The following is a 21,996-nucleotide window of genomic DNA, read 5'->3' on the forward strand; positions in this document are numbered from 1 at the left end:
GCATCCTTTCATTCTTAAATAGAGTTTTGGAAAGTACTGAATATCTTTTCAGTAGAAGATAGAAGTTAGAAGAGGACATATACATTTTTTATGCCACTCTTACTGAGATATAATTCACGTACCATACTATTCACCCCTAAAAAGCATAGTTTTTAATTATGAAATTATTTTCTAAAGTATGTGAAGAGAAACCAAGAGTTACATACCAAAGAATTTGATTTAATATGACTGAATTAATAATATAAACCATGTGAGAGTATGTATAACCTTAAAATACCACTTCACCTGGCCATTACTAAAATGTCAACTGACAGACACTAAGATGGCATACAGTGGCCAAAAGAATTTTGTTTTCTTTTTTGGCCACCCCGGAGCATATAGAAGTTCACAAACCAGGGATCAAACTTGAGTCAGAGCTGCAACCTACACCACAGCTGCAGCAACAGTGGATCATTAACCTATTGGGCCATAACAAGAACTCCCAAAAGTGGCCAAAAGAATTTAATCACCTTCTACAGGCGCTGTCTGTACAAACTTATCTTTGACTAAATAACTAACTAATATGAACTATCGGAGTTAAGTCAAAGTTTATTTTTAAAGCATTAAGACTTATAAAAACTCCAGATGAACTACATATTTTAAAATTTGTAAAAAGATCTGAGTTACATAATTCTAAATCTCTAGTTCTCAAGTGAGGGTGATTTTGTCCTGTAGGGGATATCTGACATCTGGAGACATTTTTGGTTGTCACAACCAGGCTGGGTCTGCTACTGTCAACCCATTGGATAGAGGTCAGAGATACTATGAAACATCCTACAGTACTTAGGAAAGCCCCCTCCCCGAACAAAAAAATTATCTGGGGCAAATGGCAAGAGCGTCAATGTTGAAAAACACTGTTTTAAGCTGTTAACAATATGATATAATATAAAATGCCATCAGAGCAGAAACTTTAGTAATATTTTTACCACACATTGGTTGTGATAGTATTTACCCAAAATAGGTTGGCAAGAAGGCAATATGGGTGTAGCTTTATGTACTAGAGCCATCCCTCACTATATTGTGCTTCACATTATTGCACTTTGCAGATACTACACTTTTTACAAATAGAATGTCTGTGGCAACCCTGCACTGAGCAAGTCTATCGGCACCACCATTTGCTTACTTGGTGTCTCTGTGTTGCATTTTGGTAATTCTTGTAATATTCCAAACTTTTTCATTATTATTATAATTGTTACAGTGATCTACGTTCATGATCTTTGATGTTACCATTTAATTGTTTTGGGGATGCCATGAATCATACCAATGGAGAACTTTATGGAAAAGTGTTTGTCCTGACTGCTCCACCAACCAATCTTTCTCCATCCTCTTCCTTTCCTTGAGTCTCCCTATTCCCTGAGACACAACATTGAAATTATGCTCGTTAGTAACCCCACAATGGCATCTACATGTTCAAGTGAAAGGAAGAGATACACATCTCCCACTTTCAATCAAAAGCAAGAAATGGCTATTGCCCTTGTGGCTCAGCAGAAACGAACCTGACTAGGATCCATGAAGATGCAGGTTCAATCCCTGACCCTGCTCAGTGAGTTAAAGATCCGGCATTTCTGTAGGCTGTGGTGTAGGTCGCAGATGTTGCTTGGATCCCAAGTTGCTGTGGCTATAGTACAGTCCACCAGCTACAGCTCCGAATCAACCCCTAGGCCTGGAAACTTTCATATGCCATATATGCAGGCCTAAAAAGCTGGGGAAAAAAAAAAAAAAAGCAAGCAATGATTAAGCTTGGTGAGGAAGGCATGGCACAGTCAGCCAAGGTGTGAATGTAAATGAAAACTTCCTTGAAGGATATTAAATGTGCAACCTCAGTAAACACACCAAATGGTAAAAAAGCAAAACAACCTACTGTGGATCCGTAGAGGTTTTAGTGGTCTGGATAGAAGATCAAACCAGAAACAACATTCCCCTAAGCCAAAGCCTGACCCAGAGCAAACTCTCCTTAATTTTACGAAGGCTGAGAAAAGTGAGGATCTGCAGAAGAAAAGTTAGAAGCTATCAGAGGTTTGTTCATGAGGTTTAAGGGAAGAAATCGTCCCCATGACATAAAAGTTTCAGATGAAGCAGTAATGTGGATGTAGAAGCTGCACCAGGTTATCCAGATGACCTAGCAAAGGTAATTCGTGATTCTGGCTACACTAAATAGCAGATTCTTCAGTGCAGATAAAACAGCCTTCTACTGGAAGAAGATGCCATCTAAGACTTTCAGAGCTAAAGAGAAGTCAGTGCCTGGCTTCAAAGCTACAAAGGATAGGCCAACTGTCCTGTTATGGGCTAACATAGCTAAGCGACTTGAAGTTGACCCAATGCTCCATCTACCATTCTGAAAATTCTAGGGCCTTTAAGAATAATGCCAAATCTCTCTACCTGTGCTCTGTTACGTGGAACCACAAACTCTGAATGACAGCACATCTGTTTACAACATAGTTTATGGAATGTTTTAAGCCCACCATTGAAACCTACTCCTCAGAAAAAATGATTCCTTTCAAAAATATGACTGCTCACTGACAATGCATCTGGTCTCCCAAGAGACCTGATGAAAATATTGTACAAAGGAATGAATTTTGTTTTCATGCCTGCTAACACAACATTCACTCCACAAAAAAGAAAAAAAAAAAAAAAAAAAGGAGTTCCCGTCGTGGCTCAGTGGTTAACGAATCCGACTAGGAACCATGAGGTTGCAGGTTCCATCCCTGCCCTTGCTCAGTGGGTTAACGATCTGGCGTTGCCGTGAGCTGTGGTGTAGGTTGCAGACGCAGCTCGGATCCCGCGTTGCTGTGGCTCTGGCGTAGGCTGGTGGCTACAGCTCCAATTCAACCCCTAGCCTGGGAACAACCATATGCCGCGGGAGCGGCCCAAGAAATAGCAAAAAGACGAAAAAAGAAAAAAGAAAAAAAAAAACATTCACTCCACAGCCCATGGATCAAGGAATAATTTCAACTTTCTAATCTTATTATTTAAGAAATTTATTTTGCAAGGCTATAGTTGCCATAGACAGTGACTCCTCTGATGGAACTGGGCAAAGTCAACTGAAAACCTTCTGAAAAGGATTCACCATTCTAGAGGTCATTAAAAACGTTCATGATTCAGAAGTTCCTACTGTGGCTCAGCGGCAACAAGACCAACTAGTAACCACGAGGATGCAGGTCCAATCCCTGGCCTCGCTCAGTGGGTTAAGGATCCAGTGTTGCTGTGAGCTGTGGCGTAGGTTGCAGACACGGCTAGGATCCTGTGTGGCTGTGGCCAGCAGCTGTAGCCCCCATTTGACCCCTAGCCAGGGTATTTCCATATGTCGCAGATGCGGCCCTAAAAGACAAAAAAAAAAAAAACACATTCATGATTCATGCATGGAAGAGGTCAAAATAACAATACTAACAGGAGTCTAGAAGAAGTGGATTTCAACCCTCATGGATAACTGCAGAGTTCAAGACTTCCATGGAGGAAAGAACTATAGATGTGGTAGAAACAACAGAACTAGAATTAGAAGTGGAGCCGAAAGATGTAACTGAATTGTTACAATCTCAGGGTGAAACCTGAAGGATGAGGAGTTGCTTCTATGGATGATCAAAGAAAGTGGTTTCTTGAGATGAAATCTACTCCTGGTGAAGATGCTGGGAAGAAACCACAATAAAGGAGTTCTTGCTGTGATGCAATGGGACTGACAGTGTTATCTGGCGCACTGGGATGCAGGTTCAATCCCCAGCCCTACACAGTAGGTTAAGGATCCAGCATTGCCACAGTGCCGAGGGGTGGCAAGAAAGAAAGAAAGGAAGAAAAGAAGAAAGAAAGAAAGGATAGAAAGGAAACAAAACAAAAAAGAAAAAGAAATGGCAACAAAGGCTTTAGCATATATATAAACTTAGTTGATAAAGCAGAAGCAGAGTTGACTCCAATTTGGAAAACAGTTCTCCTGTGAGTAAAATGCTAGCAAACAGCATTGCATGCTCCAGAGAAATCCACTGTGAAAGAGTCAAACAATGCAGCAAACTTCACAATTTATTTTAAGAAACTGCCACACCAATCCACGCCTTCAGCAACTATCACCCTGACCAGTGAGTGGCCATCAACATCCAAGCAAGATCCTTCACCAGCAAAAATAAATGACTCACTAAAGGTTCAGATGATGGTTAACATTTTTAGAAATAAAGCATTTTTAAATTAGGGAATGTATATTTTTCTAGACATGATGTTATTGTACACTTTATCAACAGATGACAGTAGTATATAAACATAACTTTTATAGGTAGTGGGAAATCAAAAAATTCATGTAACTTACTTTATTGCAACATTCACTTTACTGTGGTGGTCTGGAACCAAACCCACAGTACCTCCAAGGTCTGTCTGTACTTGACAGAACTAGCTTTGTCATCAAAGAGACACAAAATTGAATCCAACTAATTCTAACATGTTTAAACCTAAGTTTTAACAGTAAAAGTAATACTGGTAATACATATCTTTTAGAGTTACTGTGAGAAATATTATGAGAAAATGTTTCTAAAGGGCTGAGAGGCTGGGACACAGTAAGATGATAATCAATGCTAAGTATTAGAAAAGGAGGTGTTCCCACCGTGGCTCGGCTGAAATGAATCTGACTGGCATCCATGAGAATGCGGGTTTGATCCCTGGCCTAGCCCCGTGGGTTAAGGATCTGGTGTTGCCTCGACCTGTGGTGTAGGTTGCAGACACAGCTCTGATCTGGTGTTGCTGTGGCTGTGGTATAGACCGGCAGCTACAGCTCCAATTCAACTGTAGCCTGGGAACCTTCATACACTACAGGTGCAGCCCTTAAAAAAAAAAAAAAAAAAAGTATTACAAAAGGAGTGTAAATTTTTTCCAATATTCAAACCCAGAACTAAATTTCTTATAAAATTATCAATTTACCTTCACTGGCTCCATCTTCTGGACATAAGAGATTTCTGTTATAAAACCTGTCTATTCTAGAACCATGTCCATTATCTCTCTGTGATTTAAAAAGTGTTTTATCTTCATCAGACAAATCACTTCCACTGGAACTCCATGTTAGAGCTGTAAGGTCACTGGTACTCTTAGATGTGGTAGGTTCTACTAAAAAAAGAAAATATTACAAAATCATCAATTGATATAATTATTTATCAGAATGAGGTTTTATGCATGTTACTTTCCCAAAGTCACAAATACACAGAATTCTAATGATAGTGAAGGTAATATCTTATTTCAAATCTCTCCAACCAAAGGTCTCTGTGCAACCCAGCCAAGATTCCTTGAATGAAAGCGAAATTACAAAGAAGTAGAGCTGACTGAGATAAGTTATAAAAGACAAGGAAAATGATTGGAGTACAAATGAAAACTCAAAAAATATAACCTTGAGGAGTTTCCACTGTGGCGCAGTGGGTTAAGAATCCAGCTGCAGCAGTTTGGTCACGGCAGAGGCTTGGGTTAGATCCCCAGTCCAGCGCAGGAGGGTTAAAGGATAGAGGGTTGCCACAGCTGCAGCCTAGGTTGCAGCTCTGGGTCAGATTCAATCCCTGGCCCAGGAACTTCCATGTGCCATGGGTGCGGTCATTAAAAAAATAACAACAAACTTGAAATAATTATAAAGCTGTAATTTCATAGAATATTTGATCAAACCATAAGGGAAAAAAACACAAAACTAACTACAAAATCAATAGTTATCTATAATTGGAATGCTTCTATGTGTTTTTTTTTTTTTTTTTTTTTTTTGCCACACTAGGAACTCTGCTAGCAGTAATTTGCTTAAAACACTTAATAGCAGGGAGTTTCCATTGTAGCTCAGTGGGTTAAGAACCCAACTAGTATCCATTAGGATGAGGGTTCAATCCCTGGCCTCACTCAGTGGGTTAAGGATCTGATATTGCTACAAGCTGCAGCATAGGTTGCAGATGTGGCTCAGATCCAGCTCTGCTGTGGCATAGGCCAGCAGCTGCAGCTATGATTTGACCCCTAGCCTGGGAAACTCCATATTCTGCAGGTGCAGCCCAAGAAAGAAAGAAAAGAAAGAAAAGAAAAGAAAAAGAAAGAAAAGAAAAGAAAGAAATAAAAAGAGAAAGGAAGAAAGGAAAAGCCAAACTGTTTTTTGGATGGTTTTGCTATTTTACAGGCCCACCAGCAATGTGTGAGTAATTTAGTTTCTCCACATTATCAACAGCACTTCTTGTGGTCACTATTTTTTAAAAAAACTTTTATTTTATTCCTGTGCCTACGGCATATGGAAGTTCCCGAGTCAGGGATTGAATCCGAGCCACAGCTGCAGCCCATGCCATAGCTGTGGCAATGCCAGATCCTTTAGTCCACTGTGCCAGGCCAGGGATCAAATCCTGCTGCAGTCAGATTCTTAACCCATTGTTCCACAGCAGGAGTTCCCATTATTTTTTATTTTAGTCATTCTGATAAATAGGAAACCTTGAAGGAATGGGGAGACTCCACCTGAGTGGAACCAGAAATCCAAGAGAAAACCTTACTGATATTGATCAGAAAAGGAGTAGATAGCTAATAAAAATCAATTTTTCTTATATTGAGTAAGTAATTGAGTTATAATGCTAAAACTCCAAAACCCTCCCTTAGCCATATTTTAATATACTATGAGATTAAGAGATTAGATTTTATAACTCAAGTTTTATAGACGAGGAAACAGGGTCAGAAGTTAAACAGCTTCACTAAATACATAACACCTCTGATACAGTAAATCCTGGGGGGTGGGGGAAGAAAACTCTTGCCCTCAAGAAATGCACAGTCTGAAAGAAAACACTAATTAATCATGAAAAGGAAAATTAAATACTATATTAGAAGTATGTCACAATATAATGATGTCACAAAAAAAGTGGATGCTCCATTTTTTGGTTGATCAGGAAAGGAGGATTCACTGACAAAATGGTGTCTGGAAAATCAACACTTACAAAAGCACAAAAACGTGAAATAATAGTAAACATTTACTGAGCACTTTGTGCCATAAACATCTAAAATTACCAAAGCTGGAGTTCCCATCGTGGCGCAGTGGTTAACGAACCTGACTAGGAACCATGAGGTTGCTGGTTCGGTCCCTGCCCTTGCTCAGTGGGTTGACGATCCAGCGTTGCTGTGAGCTGTGGTGTAGGTCGCAGATGCGGCTCGGATCCCGCGTTGCTGTGGCTCTGGCGTAGGCCAGTGGCTACAGCTCCGATTTGACCCCTAGCCTGGGAACCTCCATATACCATGGGAGCAGCCCAAAGAAATAGCAAAAAGACAAAAAATAAATAAATAAATAAAAATAAAAATTAAAAAAATAAAAAATAAAATAAAATAAAATTACCAAAGCTATCTATCCCTCAAAAGATTAAATACTAACAATTCAGATAAACCTAAGAACCTATATGGACTTAAAGAGTTAATAAAACTAAGCTGTGTACTTACTTGCAAAAGACATTATCAATCTTTTTCATTATTATGCATCTGGAAAAGTAAATCAAATGGAAGAAGTGGAATGCTACAGACTGTATGTCTGTGTGCCCCTAAAACTCACATATTAAAGCCTAATCCTCCATGTGATGGTGTTAAGAGGCATGGTCTTCAGGAGGTAATTAGGTCATGAGGGCAAGGCCTCATTACTGGAATTAGTGCCCTATTAAAAGAAGCCCCATCGAGATCCCTGGCCCCTTCTACCATGTGAGGACATCGAAACAAGACTCTATGAACCAGGAAGTGAGTCCTTGTCAGACACCAAATGAATGCACTAACTTTCAGCCTCCAGAACTGTGAGAAATAAATTTTTTTTTGTTTATAAGCAACCCAGTCTGTGGCATTTTTGTGATAGCAGCTTCAATGGACTAAGTTGTCACTATTTCCAGAATATATAAAGAATTCAGAAACATATAAATTATAGGCACTTAACCATATATTTATATAGGTAAAATCTCTACTAGGAATTTATTACTCAGTAACTCATTTTATTTGCCAAAAAGGGTACCCTTGAAACCAAGGCCCATTCCAATGAAATTCCAGAAAGGTCATCAGCCAGGCTATGAGAATAGTTACCATGCATTTACAAACATTTCTGGGTGTCCAGTGGGTACCAGGCATTGTACTACCACCTGGTGTCATAGGCTGAATTGTGTCCCTCCCAAAACTCATTCATATGTTAAAATCCTAACCCACTGTAAACCAGGAATGATGGAAAAAATAAAAACCATTAAAAAAAATGTAACATCTCAGTACATGATCTTATTTGGATATAGGGTATTTACAGAAGTAATCAAATTAAAATGAGATCTTTAGTGTGGGTCCTAATCCAATATGACAAGTGTCCTTACAAAAAGGAGAAATTCAGACACAGCCAGACATGCAGAGAGGGAAGATAATGTAAAGAGACTCATGGAGAAGACAGCCATCTACAAGTCAAGGAAAGAAGCCTAGAGAACATCCTAGGAGGAACCAAACCTGCCAATATCTTCACTTAGGACCTTCAGCCTCCAGAGTGCAAGATAATAAATTTCTGTTGTTCAAAACACACAGTTTGTAGCACTCTTTCTTTTTTTTTTTTTTTTTTTTTTTTTTTTGGCTTTTTAGGGCTGCACCCAAAGCATATGGAGGTTTCCACGTTAGGGGTCCAACTGGAGCTGTAGCCGCCAGCCTACGCCACAGCCACCAACAACGTGGGATCTGAGCCGCATCTGAAACCTACACCACAGCTCACGGCAACGCCAGATCCTTAACCCACTGAGTGAGACCAGGGATTGAACCCACAACCTCATAGTTCCTAGTAGGATAGTTGGATTCGTTTCCACTGTGCCACAATGAGAACTCCTGAGCACTTTTTTTATAACATTCCTTGTCATATCCTAACCCTAGCCCCCTTGAATATAAAGATGAGCAATGGAGGAGGAACTGCCCTTAAGAAATGTATAGTCCAACGAGGAGAAAAGCACATCAACAAATAATAATTTAAAAATTTATTAATGCCTCACAAGGAGCAGATTTCTGACCTCAATAATAAACAGGTTTTGAGAACATATTTTCCAGGGCATTTCAAGAAAAATATTAAACAGTTTTCTTTTTATTACATAGTTTCAAGTTTTTGGTAATACATTTCTTTAAGTTCTGTCTTTTAAAGAAAATCACTATCTACAAAGGTTCATGTCTGGCCCCCTGGCCTTGTTGTTGCAATACATAAATTCAACCCCATTTCCTCAAACAGTCCAATAGGGTTTCCTACTATTTGTAACTGAAAGCCTTCTCTAATTTGCCAAGTAAGAATTTCACTAAGTAGATAGTCCTTATATTGTAGGTCTTAACTTTATTTCCCAAATCAGACTTTTTAAAAAATTCCTGGAGCCATGAGCCTGAGCTTATTTACTGGGCTCTGTTGACAGGAGTGAACCAAGGAAGGAGACAAAATTTTTTTTAATAATTACCCATAGGAGGCAGAAAAAATGGGATAGATGCTAACTAAGATGAGAGAGATTTTTCAAGAGAATATCTTTTTACATTGTTTTGGCATATTTTAACCATGAATATAGAGTCTATCCAAACTACATAAACAGCTTCTTAAAAAAAAAGCTAATAAATCAAAGGAGGACATATCTTTTCTGTCAAGAAATCAACAACACATTACCTTCCTTGGGTACACAGGACAATTCAAGGTGTTTTTCTGTAGTGGTCTTCTTTTCAGCTATTAATGACTGCAGGCAGATAATGACAATAATAATAATTAATGATGTAATAATTTATGTGAAAAGGGCTAGAAACCAATAATGTTTTGTTTTGCTTTCGTTTTTTCTTTTAAAGCTGCACCCTTGGCATATAGAAGTTCCCAGGCTAGAGGTCAAACCGGAGCTGCAGCTGTAGGCCTACACCACAGCCACAACAATGCCAGATCCAAGCCACATCTACAACCTGCACTGCAGCCTGCAGCAACGCTGGATCCTTAACCCACTGATCAAGGCCAGGGATCAAACCCACATCCTCACAGAGACTATGCCAGGTTCTTAGTCTGCTGAGCCACAACGGGAACTCCAACCAACAATATTTTGTAAAATATTCAAGCACTTATACCACACCCCCTTAACTTATTCCTCAGTTTTCCTTTATTTATATTTGCCAAGAAGTATTCCCAAAGCACATACTTGTAAGTGCTTTTCTTTTCTGCTTTTTAGGAACACACCTGCAGCATATGGAAGCTCCCAGGCTAGGGGTCGAATAGGAGCTGCAGCTGCCAGCCTACACCACAGCCATAGCTTGTGGCAATGCCAGATCCTTAACCCACTGAGTGAGGCCAGGTATCAAACCCGCACCCTCTCAGACACTAGTTGGGTTCATAACCCGCTGAGCCACAACAAGAACTCCCATAAACACGTTTTTATATTTTTCCAGAATCTCAACAGAGAGCTGTCTAAACTTTAGAGTTTATAATAGTGGTGAGTACTCCTTATGTGAGTACTTCAAAGTTATCATAAAATAGAAATTAACAGAATAACTTGCTGCCATAAGATTCGTAATATATAAGCATTTCATAAACATATTTTTTAAAAGAGTAGCATGCTCATCTGTTTCATTTTCTGAGAACATTTTCAATACGTACTCCTCACCAAAAAAAGTACAAAGGTTCTTTGTGACTATTAATATGCCACAATTAAGAAATTCAAGGATGAGGGAAAAAAGTAATACACTAAGTACAGTATTCTAAACGAAATTAAGGAAGGGAATTCCAAAGAAATATAATTACGGTGACCTGAACACTCAGGAATCTGGCATCTATTCTCTAACATTCGGGGAAAACAATACTACAACTACTTTACCGGAGTCTCCTGAAATCCTTCTCCACACCTGAGCCAGGCTTTAGAAAGGGAAGCAGCTGTCCCTACAGTCCTGCGCCCTGATCTTCTGCACTGCAGTTGATTCTCTCCTGGAAAGGATCCATATTCTACATCCCAATTTCTTTTTCTCTGTAGAGATAATTTTCAAAGAAAAAAGATAATGAAATCAACTTCATTAAATGTAGATTAACAATATGGAAACCCAAGAATGGCAGTGGTGAAGGCATAGTTCATAAACATCTCTGAATTCCCACAGAAAGAAAAGATCATGAGAGAGCAAAACCAAATATACTTGGGTAACACTTAGAACCAGATTATAAACTCCAGAGTAAAAGTGGACAATAAACCCTCCAAAATCCTTCATGTTATGATATCTTTTTTTTTTTTGCCTTTGAAGGCCACACCCACAGCATATGGAGGTTGCCAGGCTAGGGGTTGAATTGGAGCTATAGCTGCCGACCTACACCACAGCCACAGAAATGCCAGATCTGAGCCGTGTCTGCAACCTACACCACAGCTCACAGCAACACTGGATCCTTAACCCACTGAGCAAGGCCAGGGGTTGAACCCTCAACCTCATGGTTCCTAGTCGAATTCGCTTCCGCTGCGCCACAACGGGAACTCCCATGGTATGATATCTAAGAAGAAAGAAGCTGAGAGAAGCAAGGAAGCAAATGAGGACTGAGCACAGAGGGATCTGGGGTTCACCAGGAAGGAGAGCAGGTAGTCAGAGAATGCACCCAAAATGGGGGGTGTGGAGAGGACACGGGCTCTATCCCAGAAGACCCAAAGGGGTATGGGCAACCAGGACACTAATAACTAGACAGCCAAGATTACCTTCCTGATAGGGAAGAAACTGCTGGAGTAGAACTAAACTGGAAGAAATCCAAGATCAAGCAGATACCACAGAGAGTATCTCAGAAATAGAGGGTATTATTAAGGAGGAAATTTTAAAGTTTACCCTCCTCCAATGAAGAAAGAATAAAAGAATTCAAGAGAAACAAAGATAAACCCTTTCAGGGATTTAACACAAATAGGAATCCATGAAAAAGAAAAGCAAAGTAATAGGACAGAATATGAAAAACAATTACAGAAAACTTTCCTAAAATTAAAAAACCTACATTAGTAAGCATACCACATAAATATCAGCCCAGAAGCAATAAAAACCAAGATATATTCAGTAAACAGAGTTTTAAAAAATTCCTTTGAGCAATTAGTAAAAAAAACACATGACATTATCATTCTTGTTGATATCATTATTGTTGACAACAACTCTTCAAGCCAGAAAAAACTGGAATCACACATTTAAGATACTCAAAGGGGAGTTTCTGTTGTGGCACAGTGGGTTAAGGATCTGGCATTGTCTCTGCAGCAGCTTGGGTTGCTTCTGAGGCATGGGTTCAATACCCAACCCAGTACAGTAGGTTAAGGATCCAGAGTTGCCACAGCTATGGCAAAGGTTGCAGCTGCAGCTCAGATTCGAATCCTAGCCCAGGAACTTCCATATGCCTCACACGAGTTACTTTACCGTTTTTATAAAATGTCTAAAATAGACAAAGTGTTAAAATTTGCATTCTAAGGAAAATTGCAGATTTGCATTAGGAATCAAATTAAGGTCAACTACTATGAGCTGATCACTTAATCAGAAACAAAATCTGGGAGTTCCCGTCGTGGCGCAGTGGTTAACGAACCGGACTAGGAACCATGAGGTTGCGGGTTCGATCCCTGCCCTTGCTCAGTGGGTTAAGGATCCGGCGTTGCCGTGAGCTGTGGTATAGGTTGCAGATGCGGCTCGGATCCCGCGTTGCTGTGGCTCTGGCGTAGGCCGGTGGCTACAGCTCCGATTCGACCCCTAGCCTGGGAACCTCCATATGCCACAGGAGTGGCCCAAGAAATGGCAAAAAGACAAAAAAAAAAAGAAAAAAGAAAAAAAAAGAAACAAAATCTGGAGTTCCCGCTGTCACAGTGGGTTAAGAATCCAACTGCAGTAGCTCAAGTTGCTGCAGAGATGAGGGTTCGATCCCTGGCCCAGCACAGTGGCTTAAAGGATCCATGTTGCCACAGCTGAGGCATAGGTTGCAGTTATTGCTTGGATTCAGTCTCTGGCCCAAGAACTTCCATATGCCCTGGGTATAGCCATAAAAATTTATAAAAAAAGAAAGAAAAGAAAAAGAAATAAAATCCCTCATCAATGCTATTGTAGTAATTGTATAAAAAAAAGTAAGATTAAAATATACCATTGAAACTTCCTTAACTAAGAAGAAGGTAACAAATTCATAAAGATAACTTCGCCCACAACATAGATGGTATTTTGATACTTAACAGGTCTAAGCATGTTCTTTCTTATGCAAAAATTCCTATGTTGGGGCAGAACTACAAGAGGAAGAGGCATCTGTCCTCAGCAAGGTGCTACCCTCCACCAGCTTGCAGTTATCTGACAGTTCTGAAGAAGCTCACTTAGTTATCTAAAACAAGTAAAAAAAAAGAAAGAAACAAACAAACAAAAAAGTGATCTACATAGAGCAAATAAATATATATATAAAACTCCATAATACCTCCTTAACAAATTAAATCAGCCAAGGTTAGCTCTTTAAAGAAGCTCTTTAAAGAAGTGGGTGAGGCGTTCCCATTGTGCTTCAGCAGGTTAAGGACCCACTATAGTCTCTGTAAGGATGCAGGTGCAATCCCTGGCCTCGCTCAATGGGTTAAGGATCCAATACTGCGGCAAGCTGTGGCCTAAGTCGAAGATGTGGCTCAGATCCAGTGTTGCTATGGCATAGGCCTCAGCTGCAGCTCCAATTCCACCTCTAACCTGGGAACTTCCATATACAGCCGGTGCAGCCGAAAAAAACAAACAAAAATCAACAAGAACAAAAAGAAGTGGGCGGCGATACTAGGGATGGGATAGGGAAGGACAAGATGAGCCTGAGATACTCTGAGCAGGAAGTAAGAAACTGTTCAAGGAATAATGACAACATGTCAAAAGGACATATGAGCCTGCAGAAAGGGGCTCTCACTGGCCAAAAGCAGGACATTCCAGCATCAAATAAATAATGACAGTAAAGTATTAAAATCTATTGAATAAAGTACGAATATAAATCTACATTGATACAAACAAACACATAAATGATGGATTTAGAAAATCATCAATGAATGCTAAAACTAGTGGCTGAATGTTTGAGGATAAAAAGGATATATACAGGGTCACAAAGCACCTCCCCACAAATTATTTATTAATCCCAAAGGTTAAAAATAGTAACTTGACAGTGGAGAAACCTGTTAGACATCATCTTAAGTCATCAATGTTGGCATAAACCAGCATCAAGTGCTTTCTGATATGAGACATCAAGCAGAACACAAGACAACAGCCACAGTATTACTACCAAAAATGCACAACCTAAATCTAAACTGAGAAAATAGATCATTATTAGACAATTGATAACATTTGGACATAAGGGAGTTCCCTTCGTGGCTCAGCAGTTAATGAACCCGACTAGGATCCACGGGTATTTTTCCCCATGTTTCTTCATACCTACAATACTTGCAAATCTTCTAAACTAGTTTTCCTTTCATTTACTCATCAGATATGTATTAGGTATCTAATATACTCAAGGGATTGTGGCAGGTACTCTGGGGGACATGGGTTGAAGACACAGTCCCTAACCTCACAGTATCCACATTATAAGGGAATAAAGGCATAGATACAAACAAACCTAATATGGAATGAAGTTATAAGGATGATACAAAGTTCTACAGGAATACAGAATAAAATTAATTTACAACTGCTTCTTATTAAACACATAATAAGGAGAAGGTAGGATTTAAGGTGGGCCTTGACAGATGATTAAGGTTTCAATAAGCAAAAGTGGAAGAAATGGACTTACTACATACCAAGAACATTAACAAATATCAGGAGGAAAGAAAATACAATGAAAATAGTTTATTTTACCTAAAGGATAAATAATAAAGTTGGAAAATTTAGGGAAAGGTTATGACCACATTATGGAAGCTGTGAATAACAGGCAAAGCAAGGTCTGGAGCTGACAACCTGGATACAAATCCTGGCTTCTTCACTTAATTGTTGTTTGACCCTGGGTAAATTACTTAACCTCTCTGCTCTGACTCAGTTTCCTCATCCATAAAATAACAGTACCTATCTCAAAGGACTTTTGAAAAAATTAAATGAGTTAATACACATAAAGTACTTACCACAAGGTAAGTCCAAAATAAATTATTATGTGTTCAATAAGAAGCAAAATAGGAGTTCCCATCGTGGCGCAGTGTTTAACGAATCTGACTAGGAACCATGAGGTTGCGGGTTCGATCCCTGCCCTTGCTCAGTGGGTTAATGATCCGGCATTGCCGTGAGCTGGGGTGTAGGTTGCAGACGCGGCTCGGATCCTGCGTTGCTGTGGCTCTGGTGTAGGCCGGCAGCTACAGCTCCGATTCGACCCCTAGCCTGGGAACCTCCATATGCCATGGGAGTGGCCCAAAGAAATAGCAAAAAGACCAAAAAAAAAAAAAAAAGAAGCAAAATAATGCCTAAGCAGAGGAATAACAATTAAGATGGGGCCTAAGGGAAAGTCATCTCAGAAGATGGAATGGAAGCATGCTACATGGTTACACACAAATATTCCATGCATGAAGTATTCTGGGCCTGACCTAGGGTGAAAAGAGAAAACAAAGAAAGAAGCGAAAGAAAAAAAGAAAAAGAAAAAAACTTCCTGGGGCAAAATTATCTTGGCAGCCAGGCTCTAAGATGGATCACCAGCTCTTGGCATCCACAACCTCTACGGTCCCACACTATACCATTTTGATCTATGTGATTAATAGAAGACATGGCCTATCACTTCAAAGATTATGTTATAAAAAGACACCAGGGCCTCTTTCTTAGTTGCTCCCTCACTCTTGCTCTTAGGAAAGCCAGCTGTCATGTTGTGAGCTGACCTATGGAATTGGCAAGGAACAATTGCCAACAATCACAGGAGTGCTTAGAAATGGATCCTCCAGCCTCAGTGACCCTTTATTTGATGCGACTTGGGGGAAACTCTAAGGTGGAACCACACCAAGTCATTCTCAGATTCCTGATCCTCAGACACAGTATGGGAAATAAACATCTGTTTTAAGCTGCTTTGGTTTTGAGACAATCTGTTACAGAGTAATACATAGTTAACACAACTACTGAAGAGAAAAACTGGCAAGGTCTTGAAAACTGATATAATGAAGAGAGTAAAAATGAGTATCAAGTCAAAAACATGAACATTTCTAAGTCAGGATGGAGTTTAAGTGTCTGACATTATTAAGCATTTGACCACCAAGTGGCATCCATTTCAGAAATCCATCCTGAATAGATGCATCTCCAGCTGTATGACACAGCTACTTGCAAAACCACCAGGTAAGGAACTACATACACCTCCTCCCATGAAGGGCTTTCTTTCAAAAGCCTTGGGTAATCTAGATAACTGACCATCACAGAGTAACGCTGCGTCTCCCTAATTCCCGGTATTACTTAAAAATAGCCAATGAAAGTAAACCCCAAAATTCCAGACATTTGATCCTCAAACTAATAAAGGCTGACCCCAAGTATGCCATCCCTCTCGCTCTCCCTTTGTCCCTCTCTATGTCTCTCTCCTCCTGACCTTGCTGTGTAGCCCTTTGGTGTACAACGTACTCTCCAGGACCTGTAAGGAATCTTGTTTTGCAAAGTGCCCTGATGGTTTTTGCTGAAGTGCACCTTGCCATCATAATTAGAACCACAAGATCTGGTCCAGCCATAACAATGGGTGGGCAGGAGGATGTCTATGGGAGCTTTGGACAAATAATACAGGCTGAGACCTATAAAACACAGAAGAAACTGTTGACTAGGCGCCTTAGTGGACTGTGGTCGAAAGAATGATTTCACAATACACTGAGTTTAAGCTGAACTCAAGGGAAAGGTCAAATACAGATCTGAAAATCATCATCAATGTATGAGATTGCCCAGAACAAACTTGTAAAGAGGTAAAAAAGCACAAGGTCAAAAGTTAGAACCCGCAGGAAGACAGTAAAGAGAAGTAAATGAGCAGTTGCAAGACAGAAAGAGAAGCAGGTGGCAAATACGTCAAATGCTACAATGACCAATGTTATATTGGATTGAACAGTTCAATATGCTTCCTTGGGAGTTCCCAGCGGGGCGCAGCGGCAACAAATCTGATCAGGAACCAAGAGGTTGTGCGTTCCATCCCTGGCCTCACTCAGTGGGTTGAGGATCCGAGGTTGCGGTGAGCTCTGGTGTGGGTCATAGACGCGGCTTGGATCCCGAGCGGCTGTGGCATAGGCCGGCAGCTGTAGCTCCAATTAGACCCCAGGCCTGGGAACCTCCACATGCCATGGGTGAGGCCCTAAAAAAAAAAAAAAAAAAAAAAAAAATATATATATATATATATATATATATACACACACATATATATATGTATGTATGTATATATATGTATATTTCCTGGACTTTTCCTATGTCTAAAATCAGGATGTAGCCCACAATCTACAGGTATGCGTGTCATAGGCTTCTTTTCCTCCCTAAAGTGGTTATAAAACTGGCAAGGTGTGTGACACTCACTCAGTGGTATCCCAGAAGCGAGGAGATACGGTAGTGACAAGGGGGCTGAGCCATACACGGACTATTCTTTCAGATGGTTTTTTGGTAAAAGGAGCGGAGTCAAGAAAGGAAGCAGTGTCTGCTTTGATAAGTTTTCGGTCAGATGAGACAAGCATATTCGTAAGCAAGGAGCTCAGAAACAGCTTTCGAAGCGCCAAGGGCACTTACACTCCGAACCAGGCTCCCCACACGGACCCCGCGCCAAAGGCTGAAGGGCCAGGGGAGGCGACGTGGCGCAGACCCGGCGGGGACGCAGCCCCTCGCGGACCCAGGACGCCGCCGCCGCTGCCGGGGTGCGACCGGCAGAGACCGGCCGAACCCTGGGAGGTTCAAACCACACGGCCCTTCTGACCCGCCCCGGTCGCCCCACGCCCGCGACCGCCGCCCTCCAAGAGAGCGGCTCCTCCCGCTCTGCCTCAGACGCGGGCCGCTTCCACACTACGGGCGCCACAGACCCCTGGCCTACCCGGAGGAGGCGGCACCCACACGCCCAAAGCCTACCTTCGGGCCGCGCGAACCGCCGCCGCGGGGCATGTCCCCGCACGCCGCGTCCTCAAGAGCGCACCACCCCTCAGGGAGCCGGAAAGCTGCTCACCACCGCACCAATTCGGCGCGCCGCGCCGCACCACGCGCTACGATTGGAGGGCCTCGGGCTGAGGGCAGGGGCTCTCCAGACGTACCGCCCCCCAGGCGGGCCGCGCCGCATCGCACATTGTGATTGGTGAGCCCTCAGTCTGGGGGTGGGGACTCTCCGGGCGCACCGCCCTTCCGACGCGCCGCGCGGCACCGCACGTTGTGATTGGCTGGACCTCGGATTGGGGGAGGGGATTCTTCGGGCGCACCGCCCTCCCGACGCGCTGCGCAGCAGCGCGCGCTGTGCTAGGCTGTTGCTCCCGCTGGAGTGTAGTTTCCTCTAGTACCCCCGCCCCCCGCACCCGGTTGGCCGCTGGGAACTCGGTAGGGACGCCAGGTCTGGATCAAGGTTTGCTGCGGTACTCCTCCTACCTATACCTGGAGGTGAGTCCTGCGGAGCGCCCCTTGGACAGGCCGAAGCGCCGCCTTGGGAGCTATTAAAAGTCCGCGCGCTGTTTTTCAGATAAGGCTCGTACATATTGTGTTTTGTTAGGCAAGGACTCGCCTTAATAAAAATAAGTGATAACCCAAAGTGGGCTATGAATTCAACAATCGATACTTAAGGAATGGTTGCAGCCGTAAATAACCCGAGATAGGGGTGCTATTTCCCCACCTGCTGGGAGATAAGGGGGTTAGTATGCAAACAAGAAATTTTCAAGTTCAGAGACGCCAGAATCCCTGTGGGACTTGTTATAACCGGTGACTAGGTCTTAGACTCCTAGGGTCCGGAGTGAGGCCGGAGAACCTGCATTTCTGATGAGTTCCCAGGTAACGCCGTCCTGCCTCACTTTGAGAACCAAAGGCTGTTCCCTTCCTTAGACCCTGCAAGCCAGTTTGCTTAAGTGTCCCAGCATTTGGAGAGTAGATTCAAAACGGAATGCAATGGGAAGGACAGAGTATAAAGGGAATTAGGTTACAATGTCATAGGGAAGGAGTATTCACTAATAAAGATATGTCTGTGGTAGAGAAAACTAACACCGTGATTTAAGGTGAAAAGCGTCAGCCAGGGCAGGAGGGAAGGGTTCCCATTGGTACCCTCACAAGTATGGCAGAAGTGGGGTTTTGGTCTTTTGCTGCAAAAGCACTTTTGTGTTTTGCAATTTAGCCGTTTTCAGTCTTTTTCTCCTCCCTGGTGCCTATTCTTTCACCATATTGTGTTTGAGTTCCAGTGCCTAAGCCACAACTGCTTAGTATAAAGTAAGATAACTGCAATCACCGAAAAAAAAAAAAAGTATTAGCTTGAGGTAGACCTTACTAATAATGTTCCTGTCAACACTTAGAATAAGATAAACTGGTTCTAAATGTGGGTAGTTTAGGATTTAGAATATCGAGCCTCTGCCAGGGACTCCCCAAAGATTTGCTATTATTACCTCAATTAGACCTTACTGAAGCAGGAGATAGATGGGTCCCAGGCTGAGCAGCTGTAATCTGTTCCCTGTGGCAGATAACTTCAAGATAAAGGCTGCATCCTGCTTGGATAAAAGAGAGATCACCTTTTTCTCATTCTTGAGGTCAAGGAGACTTCCAGAACTACACATTTGCAAAAAGTTTCCTCAGGGTCAGAGAAAGGAGGGGTACCAGACCATAGTACATCCTGTCAACTTCCCAGAGACCCTTGTGCAAAAATCCATCCTGAGGGCAGGGCCCTGAGTCAGGTCACAGCCAGACAGGCAAGGTGACTGGCCAGAGGAAGCCCCAAACTGGCTCTGATGGCCACAGGAACTCACCTCTGAAGGTGAAACCTGGAGGTGTCCAAAAGTTACCATTGCTTTGTTACCATGCTAGGATCTCTGCCCCAGGGAAGGATTTGTACTCTGCTGGGCAAAATTCTTCCATGTGCAAAAAAGCATGGAAGACTGCGCATGCCCCAGCTAGCCCCAGCTAGCCCCACCTGCCTCTGAAAATCTTCACCCCTTTCCTAGAACCCTGGTGAGAAGTCTGCCTCCTACCCCTTAAAATTCTCTTACTCCCTTCCCTTCAGAGAATTCCCTTACCCCCTCTCCATTCTCCATTCCTTGGTCAATGACTAAAGTTTCTGCTCTGCTTTACCCAACTGCATTACTTTGATTGGCATTTGCAATTCCAAGCAAAGGACGCATTGAGGGAGTCACTGACCTGTTGGGGGTCAGTAACAAACCTGTTCATTTTCGCAGACATTTTATCTCTCTTATCAAAGGCCTGTCTGTCCCACATCTATGACTGAGCAGGACCCTATGGGGCCTTCCTGGGACAGCTGCTTTAGCTCCTCTCTAAAGTACCTAGATAACAGTGTCCGATGCATGTTTCCTAGTTGTTTTACAAGTGTGACCCCACCACACATACACCAAATGATAGATATTAACTATTTGATGACCCTGAGTACACAGTCCCCAGGTATTCTGGAGCCTAAGGACTGATAATGTTAACCCCTGTGACCCTGCCCTGTGATCTCACAATCAGCCAATCAGAGAATTGTGCACGAGCTGATCGCTTACCCTATGACCCCTCCCTCACCTGGCTTTTAAAAATGCTTTACAAAGACTGGGGAATTTAGGGTATTAGGGGGCATAAGCATGACCCTGCAATAAACATTTCTCTGCTCCAAACTCCAGTGTTTCAGTTTGTTTGGGGGTCACTGTGCAATGAGCACACAAACTTGCACTAACCCCTCTTGTGTTAATCTCTTACCTACACACTGCCACTACTGTATTTCAGGCCACCAGTTTCTTTTGCCCAGACTACTCGGTAGCCTCCTAACTAACATAGCCTAATCCACTCTTGCCCTGATCCATCACACACTTAAAATCCATTTTCCCTACAAGCATCCCCATGATGTTTATGCTCTCCATATGAGCGTGACTTTCAGTTGTCACTTGTACCCTGGGCCTCAGGGTCTCTGCATTTGCTACTCCATGTCCTGAAAGGCTCTGGCTGCCCTCTCCCATGCCAGTTTGTATACAACTATTGAAAATTGTTGAAGCTGGGAGATCAGTACATAGAGGTTTACTCTGTGATTCCTTGGGATGTTTGAAAAAAAATTTTTTTTAATTTGAGATTTAAAAAAAGCGAAACAGTTCCCGTTGTGGCTCAGTGGTTAACGAATCTGACTAGGAACCATGAGGTTGCGGGTTCGATCCCTGGCCTCGCTCAGTGGGTTAAGGACCCGGCATTGCCGTGAGCTGTGGTGTAGATCGAAAAGGCAGCTTGGATCCCACGTTGCTGTGGCTCTGGCATAGGCCAGCAGCTGTAGCTCCGATTAGACCCCAGCCTGGGAACCTCCATATGCTGCAGGTGCGGCCCTAGAAAAGAAAAAAAAAATTAAAAAAACAAAACAAAACAAAGAAACCACAAAAACCCTGAACCTGAACTCCTTAGTTTTGTTTTTGAAATCTCGGCTGCTTTTGTCCACTGATGCCAAATAGAAATGCGGAGACAGACTTGGAGGAAACAGAAAAAGTGGCTTCAATTGCCAGGCAAAGAGGGGACACAGCAGGCTAGTGCCTCAAGGACTGTGACCCCCTCCTCCCCCCGCCCCAAGAGGTAGTGAAGAGTTTTAGACTGAGGAGCAGGGCGTGATCAGCTCATGGATATTTTCCTGACTGGTGGGTGGTGAGGTAAGTGGGAGTCAGCGTCATCAACCTTCTTGTTCCAACCAGTCTGGGCTCTACATGCTTGTGGGCAGCACACAGTTGACTTCTTCCACCTGGTGGGAGCTTCAACACCTCCAAAACAGCTCCAAGGACATGGCTCAGAATATTATCCACAGTCTTTGAAGAAGAACTGAAGGTCCTTGACTTTGTCAAATGGCTAAATTTTTATTACTCTTTTTCTTTTTCTCTGTATTTTCTCACTGCTCTGATTAAATTGGTTCTTTGATGAAAGTTTTTCTGTAGATAAAAAAGCCAGGTGGAGGAT

The 21,996-nt window shown here is 42.2% G+C and overlaps 1 protein-coding gene and 1 long non-coding RNA gene across 9 annotated transcripts in view; one reads left to right on the forward strand and one right to left on the reverse strand.

Moving 5' to 3' along the window:
- Positions 1 to 18,136, reverse strand: part of SPIDR (scaffolding protein involved in DNA repair) — a 315,808-nt gene extending 297,672 nt beyond the window's left edge. For 2 of the 6 annotated variants that reach the window (XM_021090638.1, XM_021090639.1), the window contains exons 1-4: positions 17,971 to 18,130; positions 10,818 to 10,964; positions 9,635 to 9,701; positions 4,933 to 5,112 (exon numbers count right to left, since the gene is read on the reverse strand). In XM_021090638.1, the coding sequence (XP_020946297.1) occupies positions 4,933 to 5,112; positions 9,635 to 9,701; positions 10,818 to 10,964; positions 17,971 to 18,003 (427 nt within the window). In that variant the 5' untranslated portion in view covers positions 18,004 to 18,130. Of the gene's footprint in view, positions 1 to 4,932; positions 5,116 to 9,634; positions 9,702 to 10,817; positions 10,965 to 17,970 lie in introns of all 6 variants that reach the window. The other 4 variants (XM_021090637.1, XM_021090641.1, XM_021090636.1 and 1 more) reach the window with 3 other exon arrangements.
- The window catches only part of LOC106510093, a 262,329-nt gene continuing 258,611 nt past the window's right edge, over positions 18,279 to 21,996 (forward strand). For 2 of the 3 annotated variants that reach the window (XR_002343698.1, XR_002343697.1), the window contains exon 1: positions 18,279 to 18,486. This is a non-coding gene — a long non-coding RNA (uncharacterized LOC106510093). The remainder of the gene's footprint in view (positions 18,487 to 21,996) is intronic. The other variant, XR_002343696.1, reaches the window with a different exon arrangement.

This window comes from Sus scrofa, chromosome 4 (genome assembly GCF_000003025.6).
Source record: "Sus scrofa isolate TJ Tabasco breed Duroc chromosome 4, Sscrofa11.1, whole genome shotgun sequence".
Classification (NCBI taxonomy): domain Eukaryota; kingdom Metazoa; phylum Chordata; class Mammalia; order Artiodactyla; family Suidae; genus Sus; species Sus scrofa.